Below are 12,963 nucleotides of genomic sequence, written 5' to 3'. Positions count from 1 at the left end.
TCCTATTTTTAAAAAAGCGCAGTTGATACCGTTTGACCTATGGCAGTGCCATCTAGCGGACCAACCATAGCGCCATCTAGTTTCCCCCTTCAAGTTATACGAGTTTCGTTGTTTGTAGTTTTTTCGTTTTATACTTATTTCGTAGATATTTGGCCCGGTAAAATTCACGGTATTGAGGATGACGAAGTTATGCAGTTTAGAGCCCATGTTTAAAGATGTTTTCCCTACGAATGATCGTTCCTGTCATATTTTGAATATTGCCCAGTCCCGCTGGGACACCCTGTATTTACAAGTACACGTTTCATCGCCTGTTAATTGATAAGTTAACACTTTCTCATTTTTTTAATAATATGATGAACTAACGTACATTTGATCAAAACATGTTTTACATAGATGTGACAGTATGCAATATTTCTTTAGACTTTACAATCTTGCAGAAATGTATCACATAAAAATTCACCAAATAGGTTTCAGTAATGAAGCGACAGAAAACTGTCACTTGCCAACCGTACAGGAATGTGACGAGCTATGTCGTATCAAAATGTGTCGTTATTAGCTTCTACGTCCTTGAGGAATTAAATGTGAATAGCAATAGAACGTGAATTACGAGGTGCAATTTCAGCAGACGAACATACGGACCAGGCGCAACCCTGACGTCACCGCTCTGGATTACCGAATGAGTTAAAATGGTTTATACGCGTGGTTTAAGTATAATGGTTTTCATAATTTCCATATCCGCGGATCTCGTTTCACTTATCTGCGGAGACATTATACGTTGGCGTAATTTCGTCCGGACCTTGGCAAACTGCCCTAACACAGCTTTGAAAGCGTTGCTTCTTAATCATTGGCGATCTGCCTTAACAGACAAAATCAGATGCGACGCCTCGAAACATTAGTAACTGTTATGTAAGCATCATAATAGTTTTTTGTACTTGGTACGTTGCATTCTCTTCTCCACACTATGTATTAGACTGTGGTAGAGATCTATTTAGTAACCAACCGATTAAGAGTCTCTCTTCATTGCAGCCAATTAAGAGTCGAGTTAGTAATGAGGTTGAGGAAATCCCAGTGGTGGATGACAATGTAAGAGGAAGGGATTACCAACTCTGACATTTGACTTAAAGCCAACGGAAACCTCCACACATTTAGCTGCAACTGCGGGACACCAACGAATTAAAATACTCGTTTGGCAATGGTATTCTATAAAGCAGACGTTTATTGTACCATAAAATGCCTTCAATCGTGTGTTCAAATTATGATTATCGGTGCAGATCTAATAATCTGAGCCCTCCAAACATCGACAGATTATTAAGAATAACAATTACTCCTGTGTTACGTTTGTTCCAGTATGTAGGTTATGTAGTCATTAGCTCTTGTAGCTATGAAAATAATTTGTATTAGGACTCCAATAGCAAATACATTTTATCACATAACTTAATTATCTAAATGGGAGTTCATAAACTCGCAGCTTAAAACGATCATTATTTCACATGTTTCCGACTTAGTAACAAATATCAAAATGGAAATAAATTGTGGCACTGCTGTCATCATATGGTGGTATACTGAATTATTTCGCTGATACGTGGCATCGTTTGCAGAAGAAATAATAGTAGAATCCTTATGCTTATCATAGTGGTAGATCCTCCTCTGCATGGCTTCAGTGTGTAATATCAAACTAATTGGCACTTACTGTCTAAAATGTCTTGGTTAAAAGTACGAGAGACAATGGATGTCGCGCGGAAAGCAAATTCATTCTTTCCGCGCAGTCAGTTTCAGCAGAAGTGCAATGATTGGCAGGTTCGGGTGCTTCGCGTGCCATCATCTTTGGCGAGCGCCGTCTACGTCACACGTGTGCTTCATGGCGGCCGAGTGACCGGTTCGTGACGTTGCCGACGTGTTAGAGTGCCGTTATGCAATAGGCGAGTGATTCTGTGCGCCTGATATAAGTCGTTAATATCGCCACCCGCCGTAGTTGCACTCTCACTGCGCCGCCGAGACGTGGACGCCCACGCTTGTCTCGAAATTCCGCTTGTTCCAGCACCTGTATCTCCAGACAACTACCTTCGCACGGAAAACAATGAGTGAAAAGTAAGTAAAAAGTCGTGTTACGTGCAATGAGGAAGTGACTCAATAGATTCGTAACATTTTAGTGGGACGTTCGGATAACCGTTCGTCCTCTAACCTGCTTTTAGAGGTTATAACCTGCCGTTCCCAGATGATTCAGCACAAAACGAACCAGTAAGAAACTGCAGATTTACGCCCTTTTGTCCGCAGATTAAAATGCTGCCATATCGCCGGGCAATTGTTTAGTGCAGTATGTTTTGTTGCAAATAGAAATTAAGCAACTTACATTTCCTTGATGATTAAATAAATCGTTGAAATAAACTCAGATACGTCGCATTGGTTGACAACTACTTTTCCGAGTATTTTGAGGCATATTTTGTGCATGAATCGTAAATCACCTGTGAAAAGCCTGGGGTGTGGTCCGTGGGAAGAGTGGGGACATACTAATAACGCACGGTAGCTCTTTATGACGTTATTAGTGTACTATTTTTCGCTCTTAAAGTACTACTATTGTATATCGAAACTACCGTAATCGGTACATTCAAACATTTCATCCCGAATAATTGTTAACCTGGAAGACTATCGTGCAGAACTGTGACATTGGGCCCCCAGAAATCTTTGTAGTAGTGATATCTGTAGTGTAGTCCAAGGTCTAGGTCAGAGTGGAGTGATGATTTGTTTGAGGGTTGAAGCCAGCGAATGTGCCACACACAGGTTGTGGTAATAGATTAACTTATGTATCCTGATGTTTACATTCGCACCATATTTATTTCCACTGTTAACACACTTCGTGTCATAAAAACAAAAACTGCAAAGTAAATTCAGAAATTGTATATCGGATACTCTGACAACTATTTTGTATTATTTGCTTATACACTGAATAAAATTCGAGAAATTCAAGGAGTGATTCATTATGTGACTTTAGCAAACTTCGTAGGGAGTGATTTGTCATTGGTGTATAGGGAACTCCTTTGCAGTGAAGACCCCCTGGTATTTTTATTTAGTTTCACAATGACCACCTTCGACATAATCTTGCTGACATCATTGGAAAATTTTTATTAATATGCATGCCAGCCACTAATGCAATAACACTTTTCGCTCAGGAAATGACACCACATTAGCTTGTCAAACACATAAGAATGGACATATAAAATATCCATTGGACATCTGCATGCTCAGGAATGGACAAAAGCAAATAGAAAGTGAAGTGGGGGGGTCCAAGCACAACACAGGAAAAACTTTTTTACCTGCTGGTACATGTAAATTTAATCACAGCAATTCATATGGAATGTGGGGATTATTGGGCTCCATAATTTGTTATCCTTTTCGTATGCAAAGATATATGAATACCCTAGATTGCTTTTCTGCTTCTGCTAGAGTATTAAAGTCTGGTGGTGTTCCTGAATTATGATCAGCAGTTAATGATAATTGGTATAAAACAATTATATGTACTGTGTGCTTGTTAGCAATTTAAGCAAGGTGGCATGAGGATGTTTCAGTGTATGTTCCAGAAATTGTCCTCACTGTGTGCTGTTGATATTTAATATCATATGTTTGCTGTGTTGTCTGTAACTCAGTGGTGAGTTCTAATCATAATTTAAGCTGGAGAGGGTATATGCTTTTTACTTGGTTTACATAATGTGTACAAATTGTAAAACCTGTGTGGGCTCTCTCTTCAACAGTCAATTGATAACTTTGAGGTTTAGCAAACTAGACAAACTATCAGTATATTCTGTCAAGTATTAAGTCCTAGGTTACATAGATGACATTTACAGTTATTTATTTTTATGTTTCAGTTTTAGATTTTACTCGTGTGTGTTTTTTCCTGTAATAAGTCATTTAGTTCTCATGTGTGTTCCCCCCCCCCCCCCCCCCCAAACCTACAAAGATTTAGTGTAGATGGTGATCCTTTGAGAGGAACAATATTTCATGTTGGCATATACCACAACCATGCAGGTTCCAATGGTAGTCTGTAGCATCTCCCGAAATCTGTGTTGGTTTGGAAGGTGTTTTGGTGATGAGTTGGCAAAGCCAACAAATGTGTGAAACACACACACACACACACACACACACACACACACACACACACACACACACACACAACTGTACATTCCTAATATGGTCTAATATTTTCCTGTTTTTAATATGTTTGACGATAACAAGAAAATCCCAGTCTGAAAACCCTCGGTTTTCCTGGAGGTTCTCTTGGTTTTTGTTTTTCTAATGTATTTGAGTTGCTGGTGACATTGGTTGCATCTTGAGGCTCGCATCTTCACCATGTTAATGATCTCCCTCTATCACTATTGAACTGTTGACTAATTAATGATCATCTGCCATAGACCTACCTTTCGTGGTTTTGTTTGTGTGTGTGTGTGTGTGTGTGTGTGTGTGTGTGTGCGTGTGTGTGTGAGAGAGAGAGAGAGAGAGAGAGAGAGAGAGAGAGAGAGAGATATGGATGTATGGTTTCCATTTCAGTTTTTAAAACAATTTATGGTGATAGGAGAACATTTTATTGGCTGGCCAGCGTCATTTTCTGAGTATTTTGATATGATTGACCCATGGTCTCTGGTGGCTTGTTATAGAGTAATTGTATTTCTTTTGATTTCTTATCCTCATTCATCCTTTTACTGGTATTGCAGTGGAAATATCTGCACAAAAATGCAAATGTTGAGTGTGTCCTTTGTATCTTGTTTGGAAACAACTTGTTCCATTCATCCACGGTATGTACTGTTGACAACAGTAATCACACTTTTCCCTCAAGCTCAAACTCAGTAATGCTCAGGTCTGTCTCAGATTTATTTTTGTGTTAGTGTTGGTAAAGTGATTACAAAGTGTGTCCCTATGGTGTGTCCACATATTCCTAGATGTCGCATTGTATTAATGTGGGATCATGGTAGTGGACAACTTTGACGTGGCGTGACTTCTTTATTGTTTATTCCAAAATGTTCATATGTATTTATGTGTGTATTTATAACAGAGTATAATTGTACACCATGAACAATGAGAAAATGTCAATATTGGCAGTGAGATGGCAGCAAATACATGTAAATAGCATCCCTAAGTTTGTCAACTGTCTTGTAATGTGCGGCACTAACTTTATGTGTAATGAATCCCCATAATGAATTGTCATGAGGTGACAAGTCGTGACTTCGGTGTAGCCAACTCAAAAGATGCAGGCAAATGGTCAGAAGCACATCCAAACCATTTATCAGGAAATATCTCCTTGAGATATTCTCTAATGGCAGCAACGTAATGGGGCACTGCTTCATCCTGCCGGAACTGTACATGACCGAGCAGTTCCTGATCTGGTGGATGTGCAATAAGCCAATCACCTAATGTGGTGAGATACGCACAGCATTCACCCACAGGCCTAGCAATGCTTTTGCATGTCATTATCACTCAATTTGTCCACAGTCGAAGATTTGAATCCCATAACTTCCAAATCATTCTTCATGTGTTTTTGTAATGTCAAACATGGAACGCAAAATTCTTTTGATTGGACATTTGTGGCAAACCTTTAACAAATGCTGCAGCCTCGACACACATTTCCAGTCGTGTTTCTGGTTGTCCTGAGTGTGGCTTATCTATTGTGCAACCAGCTGCAAAGAGCCTTTTCTCCCTCTATGAAACTGTTGTTTTTTGTCGGGAAGGCTTCTGAAACCCTACAGTGAAATTGCAGAATTATCTCATTGATTTTCCTGTATAGAGTTGTTTGTGAGCTCATATGGTTATTACGATCTGTTCCTGCATGGTGCAAGTAGGCCGATCAACTGGGATTAAGATGTATATCACCATCTGCAACAATAAGAAACAATCATTCATTAACACCTATGTAATACATAGGGGGTAATGGACTTTGTGCTCAGTCTGTACGTTAACAGCGAGAAATACGGAAGCGTCAGATCCCGCCTGTCTGCTTTGACCCACGACGTAACAAATATGGCCAAAACGACCATAAACCACGATTCTAATATGGCGCGTATAAAGTCGTTTCGTACACATTATGAGGATGAAAATACATCGAAAAACAAACACCCACCCGTTCCACAAGAAGCCTAATGACACTAATGGGACATCGCGGGAAATGGGGGGTTTTTGGGTGGGGACAAACTAAATATAAACAAATTTAGACACCCACCCCCATACAAAACCACACAAAACGACGAAAAAAAATGACTTCACAAAACTCCCCAAATACCACTAAACACAATATCATCTGGAATCGGACACTTCCCTTGACCTATATAGCTCAAAAACGTCTCCCGATACCAATACTGACATTGACAGCCACACTTTGGGATCGAACACTTCCCTTGACCTGTTATCCTTACGACATCTCTACATACATCCGCCCCCGGTCCGAGACGCTGGAACTTTAAATAGGCCTCATTTCTTCACAACAGACTGAACACTTCACGACAAAATCCGAATAGTTGAAGAAATTTTATTAGAGACAACGCACTGTCCCCCATCATAGCCGACAACCGAAAACTGTTGATCCTGACAGTCATATCCATACCTACCAAAGACATAAAAAAGCAATTTACCAAAATTCACACACGACGCCACACTCGCAAACTAAACCAAAAACATCACCTAGCACACCACCAGAGAGCACCACCGATCACATCAAAACGACACCTACAAACACGCCACTCTCACAAACTAAATTCCGCGCCATCGTGGTGTCACACACCACAACAGCCTTACGTCACGGCTCAAAGCCGACAGGTGGGATCGAACGTTTCAGTCGACCCTAACAATGGTACACAGCAGTAAGGATAGCTTTACTGTAGGAGAGCTTGTTAGTAGGCAATTCATGTGTGGATCCATTGAATGCAATGAAAGAGCATCACAACAAGACTATGCTGAGCTGTTCTGGCAGTGATGGCAACTCTTGCATCTGTGCATGGGTATGACTATCTCAAAACTGAGTCTCTTGTACCAGAATACTTGGAAAATGTCGCTACGAGCAATCTCTGAAATTCTATCACGGTCGCTTTCGGGATCTCCCATATATGTGTCATCAACTCCTTAGTTTCCAGTTGCTGCCAGTTAAGTGGTCCGTGCATAATAGGGATCACATTTCTGTCCATTGGCCAAGGAAGGTTCATAAAGGGCAATTTGCTTTTCTCTGGGATGAGCATATGATACTGTTTGGTGGTGGCCTGAATGTAGTAATTTGTGAACTAACACTATAGCTTTAAAGGACTTGTCTGTACAGGATTTGTACATTAAACTCCTATGCCTTGTGCTTCATTTTGAGTCAACTGAAGAATGTAGGCTTTTAAAAACTTAACCCAAAGATATTTCAGAACATTTAGTCAATTTGTATGAATTAAATCTTCTGTAATGTTAGATATTCTCATAAGTTTCTGGTTGATTCTTAACTTCCAGATTCCCCAAATGCAATATCATTAGGAACTCCCAAAGCTTTCATTTTATTCCCTGAAATGTAATTTGTTTTTCGTATTTCTGTTTTCCTTCACGGATGATTGAATGTACAGTAGAATAACCTTTCAGCCCCTGTATTATATTCTTCCTATCTTCAAAATTTCAAAGAGTGGTGTTCACTCAAAACCTTTCTACAAAATCTGTAGATGTAGGTTTGCCTTTCTTCATGCTGTAGTCTAAGACCAGTTGTAGTGTAAGTATCGCCTTACATGTTCCTACATTTTGTGTGGAGCCCAAACTGACCTTCCCTGAGGTTGGCTTCTACCAGTTTTTCCTTTCTTCTGTGTTCTTGTCAGTACTTTGCAACCATGGCTTACCAAACTGATAGTTCAATAATATTCACATTTATCAGCAGCTGCCTTCTTTGGAATTGGGATTATTAGAATCTTCTTGCCGTGTGTAGGTATTTTGTCTGTCTAAAAATGGGATTAAAGTGTCCCATTCCACCTGTCTGCTTTGACCCATGATGTCACCAGTATGGTGGAAACGACCATTCTCAAGGTCTCCAATATGGTGCCTATGATGTCATTACATAAACACAAAAATACATACAAAAACAACAAACGCATCTCCCTCCAAAAATATAATCAAACTAATGGGATCAGTGCATGAAATTGGGGTGTTTTGGATGCGGAATAACTAAATATAAACATATAAAACCACACACCACGATCCCAAACCACACAAAATGACAGAAAAACAACACAAAATTCCCACGTTCCGCTACACTCACAATAACCACAGGAGTCTGTCACTTCCCTTCACCTACATAGCTCAACTGAAATAGTTGATACCGCAAGATAAAAACCAACAACGCCCAAAAATTATAATCAGACTGCAGCTATTGATACCACCAAAAACAACAAAAATTGGAATCGGACACTTCCCTTGACTTATATATAGGTCAACTACAACTAACGATACCAAAACACCTACGACAACATACATTGGAATCGGACACTTCCTTTGACCTATATAGATCAACTACAACTGTCAATACCAAAAGCACAGGGAGCTGCTACGACACATTGGAATTGGACACTTCCCTAGACCTATGTAGGTCAATAACAGCTCAAGATACCAAAACGCATCGACTACAAAAATTGGAATTGGATACTTCCCTTAAGTCACATAAAACAACCCCAGGTGACGATACCAAAACATCATTTACACCTGCGATAAATAACACTGAACCAACAACACATGGAAAAATCCCATAAAACTTCACAAATTGCAAACACACTAGGTCAGCCACCCCAGTATCTCTCTCTCCACACACACACACACACACACACACACACACACACACACACACACACACACACACAAACCAAAAACAATTCCCAACCCACCCACCACTTACCAACCCCAACCCTTCCCCCCTCCCTCAAACTTCACCCTCGCCTCAAAAACAAAAATCTGCCAATGAATAAAAACCAGAAAATAAACGAAACTCAATTTCACACTACAACTGAAAAACAACTGCAACAAAACAGATCCTCTGTAACATAATCGTAACCCCCCCCCCCCCCAACCCATCTAAATTCACAAACATTACCAACAACCTGCTCCACCCACCCCCCTTGCCACATAGAAAACCCCCCTGAACTAACCACCCTTGGGCTATTATACATTTTACTAACAGCCATAAAAAATGCAGTACTTCCCAGGGATGCTCTCCCCCCCAGCAATACTCATCTAAATGAGTTTGCAGGTTAGAAGAGTGCCTCTTCCCCCTGCCTATGACTGATTTAACCGCCACCCAAAACCCCTCTATTGTATTAGTACACGCCCCAGTTTCGTAATTCTTTAACTCTAAAACTATGATTTACAGCTAAATGATGATAACCCCTTGTCCCCAACTCCTTATACGACGAAAAACCTTCCGACACTACAGTACTCCCCTCTCTATATACTCTTCAACTAACCCCACCAATTCCCTCTTTGTACACTCCTCCAAAACTCTGAAAACACCATCTGCATCCTGCCCCTGCCCCCCCTTGAAATAAAGTCCCCCCACACCCATAAACCTACTGGAGACTTATCCATCCCATATTTTCTCTTCCCAAATTGTGATTAATCTATCTTGACCACCAACTCCGGCCCACCCAACTTCCCCTATACTTCACGTATTCTGAACAAACGTCCCTGAAAATGGTTCAAATGACTCTGAGCACTATGGGGCTTAACATCTGAGGTCATCAGTCCCCTAGAACTTAGAACTACTTAAACCTAACTAACCTAAGGACATCACACACATCCATGCCCAAGGCAGAATTCAAACCTGGGACTGTAGCAGTCGTGTGGTTCCAGACTGTATCACCTAGAGCCGCTCGGCCACACCAGCCAGCTACACTTCCCTACAAAAAGAAAACCAATCTAAAACCGTCCTTCCACTCGCACCAGTCTCATGCACGCAAAAACTGGAGGAGGATCTATAACAAAAATAATAAGTCATCTAAACAATCTTTCTCATGGGCAACCTAGACTTCTCGAACCAGGAACCGTGTCTGATGGAATGCCAAAGGTTATCCTTTCGCCACAGCCACATATACCAGTCCCTGGTCAGAGAAACCGGAACACTCGGCTACCGCATATTCTCTTTACAGACACTGCACTTGATTATTTCAGCCAGCGGTTCAAACACCTGCAAAAATTTCGTCAGGGACATCATGTCTCTCCTATCTCAGCATGCAAATGCAAATTGTTAAATTTCACTGCCATATCCATACCTAAAAAAAAGAACAAGAAGCCACAAAATAAACACCTTACCGCATGACAAACAGCAAACAAATAACACCGATTGACACTGCGGTCACATAAACAAAACAAAAATTGATAACTCACTGAAACCAATTTCAGTTCTTGAATCACAGGCAATACAAATTACTTCACACTGCGACGGACAACGCTCAAATGAACCCAATACACCACATAACCCTCAGACCATACAGACACCACCAGAGGACACCACCAACAGCAACAAGACATCAACATACACAACCAACTCATAAACAAAACTCTGCGCCGTCATGACGTCACACACACCACCACCTTTGTCTTGGGTCAAAACTGACCGGTGGGAACTGACACCTCCTTTGACCCCAATATATAGTATACTGTATGTCAGATGGAAATATGTCATGTATGACTTTCCCAAGGACTTCAGTAATGCTGAAGGGAGTTTTGTCATTTTAGATGCTTTTTGTTGACTTAGATCTATCAGTGTTTCATCTTGCAGTGTTATATCTGACATGTCACCTTCATTTTCTCCTTCTTTCCTCTGTCTTGACGTTCATTCCCCTTGTATAGCCCTTGTATACATGCCTTCAACCTTTCAGCTTTCCCTTCTTTGCATCGTAGTGGCATACAGTCTGAGCTCTTGCTATCCATACAGTTGTTTCTCTTTTCTCTAGAGGTCTCTAATTTTCCTGTAGGTGGTATTGTCTATGCCCTATCTGTGCATGCTTCCACAGCCCCGCATTTGTTATCTAATTATGTATTTTATTAAGGTTCGGTGACAGTCTTTTGAAACAAAATTCTACGCTGTTTGTCAGTGCGTGGTACATACTGCTCTTGTAGATAGTTTTGCATCCAAAAATGTAGCTCGTCAAATGTGGCACTAGATGTTCAGTAATAATTTTAGAAAAGTCTTGTTGCATCTTAGGTCTTCAGGCAGCAGCCAGAAAGCATCTAATGCAGTGGTTTCCAACCTTTCTTAGACCACCAATGAAAGACTTTTCTATTGACAACTTGCACAATCAATATTAAAGTATTACAAAATTGGGGAATACGGAAGTGTCGGATTCCACCCGTCTGCTTTGACCCATGACGTCATCTGGCGGAAATGGCTATTTTAAGCGTCTCCAATATGGCGCCTATGATATCGCTACATACACACTGCAACAAACACCTAAATACATGTAAATAAGACAATAACATCTCCCTCCAAAAATACAATCAAACTAATGGGACAGCTGCGGGAAATTGGGTGTTTTAAGGAGGAACAAGCTAAATATAACAGTAAAAAACACAACATGATCCCAAAACACCTAAGGTGACGAACAAAAAAAATCACAAAATCTACAGGAATCGGACACTTCCCTTGACCTATATAGGTAAACAGCAGCTGACGATGCCAAGGCACCAATGCCTACAGCAAATACTACGGAAATTGGAATCAGACATTTCCCTTGAACACAGCTAACGGTACCAAAACACCTATACCTACATATAAAAATACGAAAATTGGTATCAGTCATTTCCCTTGACCTATATAGGTAAACTATAACTACTGATATGAAAAAATAAACACTTACATCTACGAAAAACAAAACCAAAACGCCTCAAAAATTAAAAACTTAAACATCTCTAGGTAAATTAAAACACATTCAATACACAATAAATACTCTAAACATTACAACTCAATAAAAGTAGACCCAAAAAAAGTTACTTACGACCAACAAATTTCGGCTGGCCATCTCACACACACACACACACACACACACACACACACACACACACACACACACACACAACCAACTCAAACTCCGCACCGTAATGACGTCACACTCCACAACACACTTACTTCATGGGCCAAAAGAGACTGGTGGAATCGGACGCTTCGTTGACCTGAAAATTGTGATATCTAGTGGTTATGTTTTGATTGGTCATATGAACCCATTGGATTCCCTAGCACTATTGTCATTGATAAAGAATGCAAAAAGCTTGTAAACCCTCGCGATTCATCTTAGTCGATTGCTCAGCTAAGACCGTGCGTGCCAACACTCAAATGTCTGTGAAGAGCTGGAGCATAAAACAGCGGTTTCGTCCTGCAGTTGCCACAGCACTGCCGGTCTGCGTTATCGAGCTGTACTAAATTCTTTCACAGCACAGACCATTAATCACAAAAGAACATAATCAATGTCTTTCCAAGTTTCAACATTTTCTAACCTTCAGATGCATTTAATACAGCACAGTGTGTGGTCTAAACAGTAGTGAAAGATCCATAGCTAAGGACTGGAAAGTTGCACAGGTCGCAGATTACACAGCAAAGGAAACAGATTTAATCAGCTGAGTTATAGACCCATATCACTGATACCAGTGTGCAGCAGAATTTTACATTATTATGCAGTATCTGGAAGAATACGATCTGTATATGGTTAGCAGAAAAAATCTTCTTCGAAACAGAAGTGGCTTTTTATTCACGGGACGTGCTTAAGGGGAGTACGTACATCCTATACCTATAGTGTTAAATTTGCATTATTGATGACCCATTGTCTCAGAACCTTTGACAGGAAGTGTAGTCTCACTCCTTTTCTGATTACTGAACCAGGATTATAATATAAAACAAATTATTAGTTATTTATGATTTTTAAAAATTTATGTTCACTTTTTTGTTCTTCTTCTTCTGTAAGTGAAAAACCAATACAGGTAGAAATGTTT

General features: G+C 40.3%; 1 protein-coding gene across 1 annotated transcript in view; it reads left to right on the top strand.

Moving 5' to 3' along the window:
* The first annotated feature begins 1,842 nt into the window (after positions 1–1,842).
* LOC124553815 (6-phosphogluconate dehydrogenase, decarboxylating) overlaps positions 1,843–12,963 on the top strand; it is a 137,679-nt gene continuing 126,558 nt past the window's right edge. The window contains exon 1 of the mRNA XM_047127799.1: positions 1,843–2,088. Within this exon, the coding sequence (XP_046983755.1) occupies positions 2,078–2,088 (11 nt within the window). The 5' untranslated portion in view covers positions 1,843–2,077. The remainder of the gene's footprint in view (positions 2,089–12,963) is intronic.

The sequence above is a fragment of the Schistocerca americana genome, chromosome 11, assembly GCF_021461395.2.
Source record: "Schistocerca americana isolate TAMUIC-IGC-003095 chromosome 11, iqSchAmer2.1, whole genome shotgun sequence".
Classification (NCBI taxonomy): Eukaryota; Metazoa; Arthropoda; class Insecta; order Orthoptera; family Acrididae; genus Schistocerca; species Schistocerca americana.
This window is presented reverse-complemented; position numbering and strand designations above follow the sequence as displayed.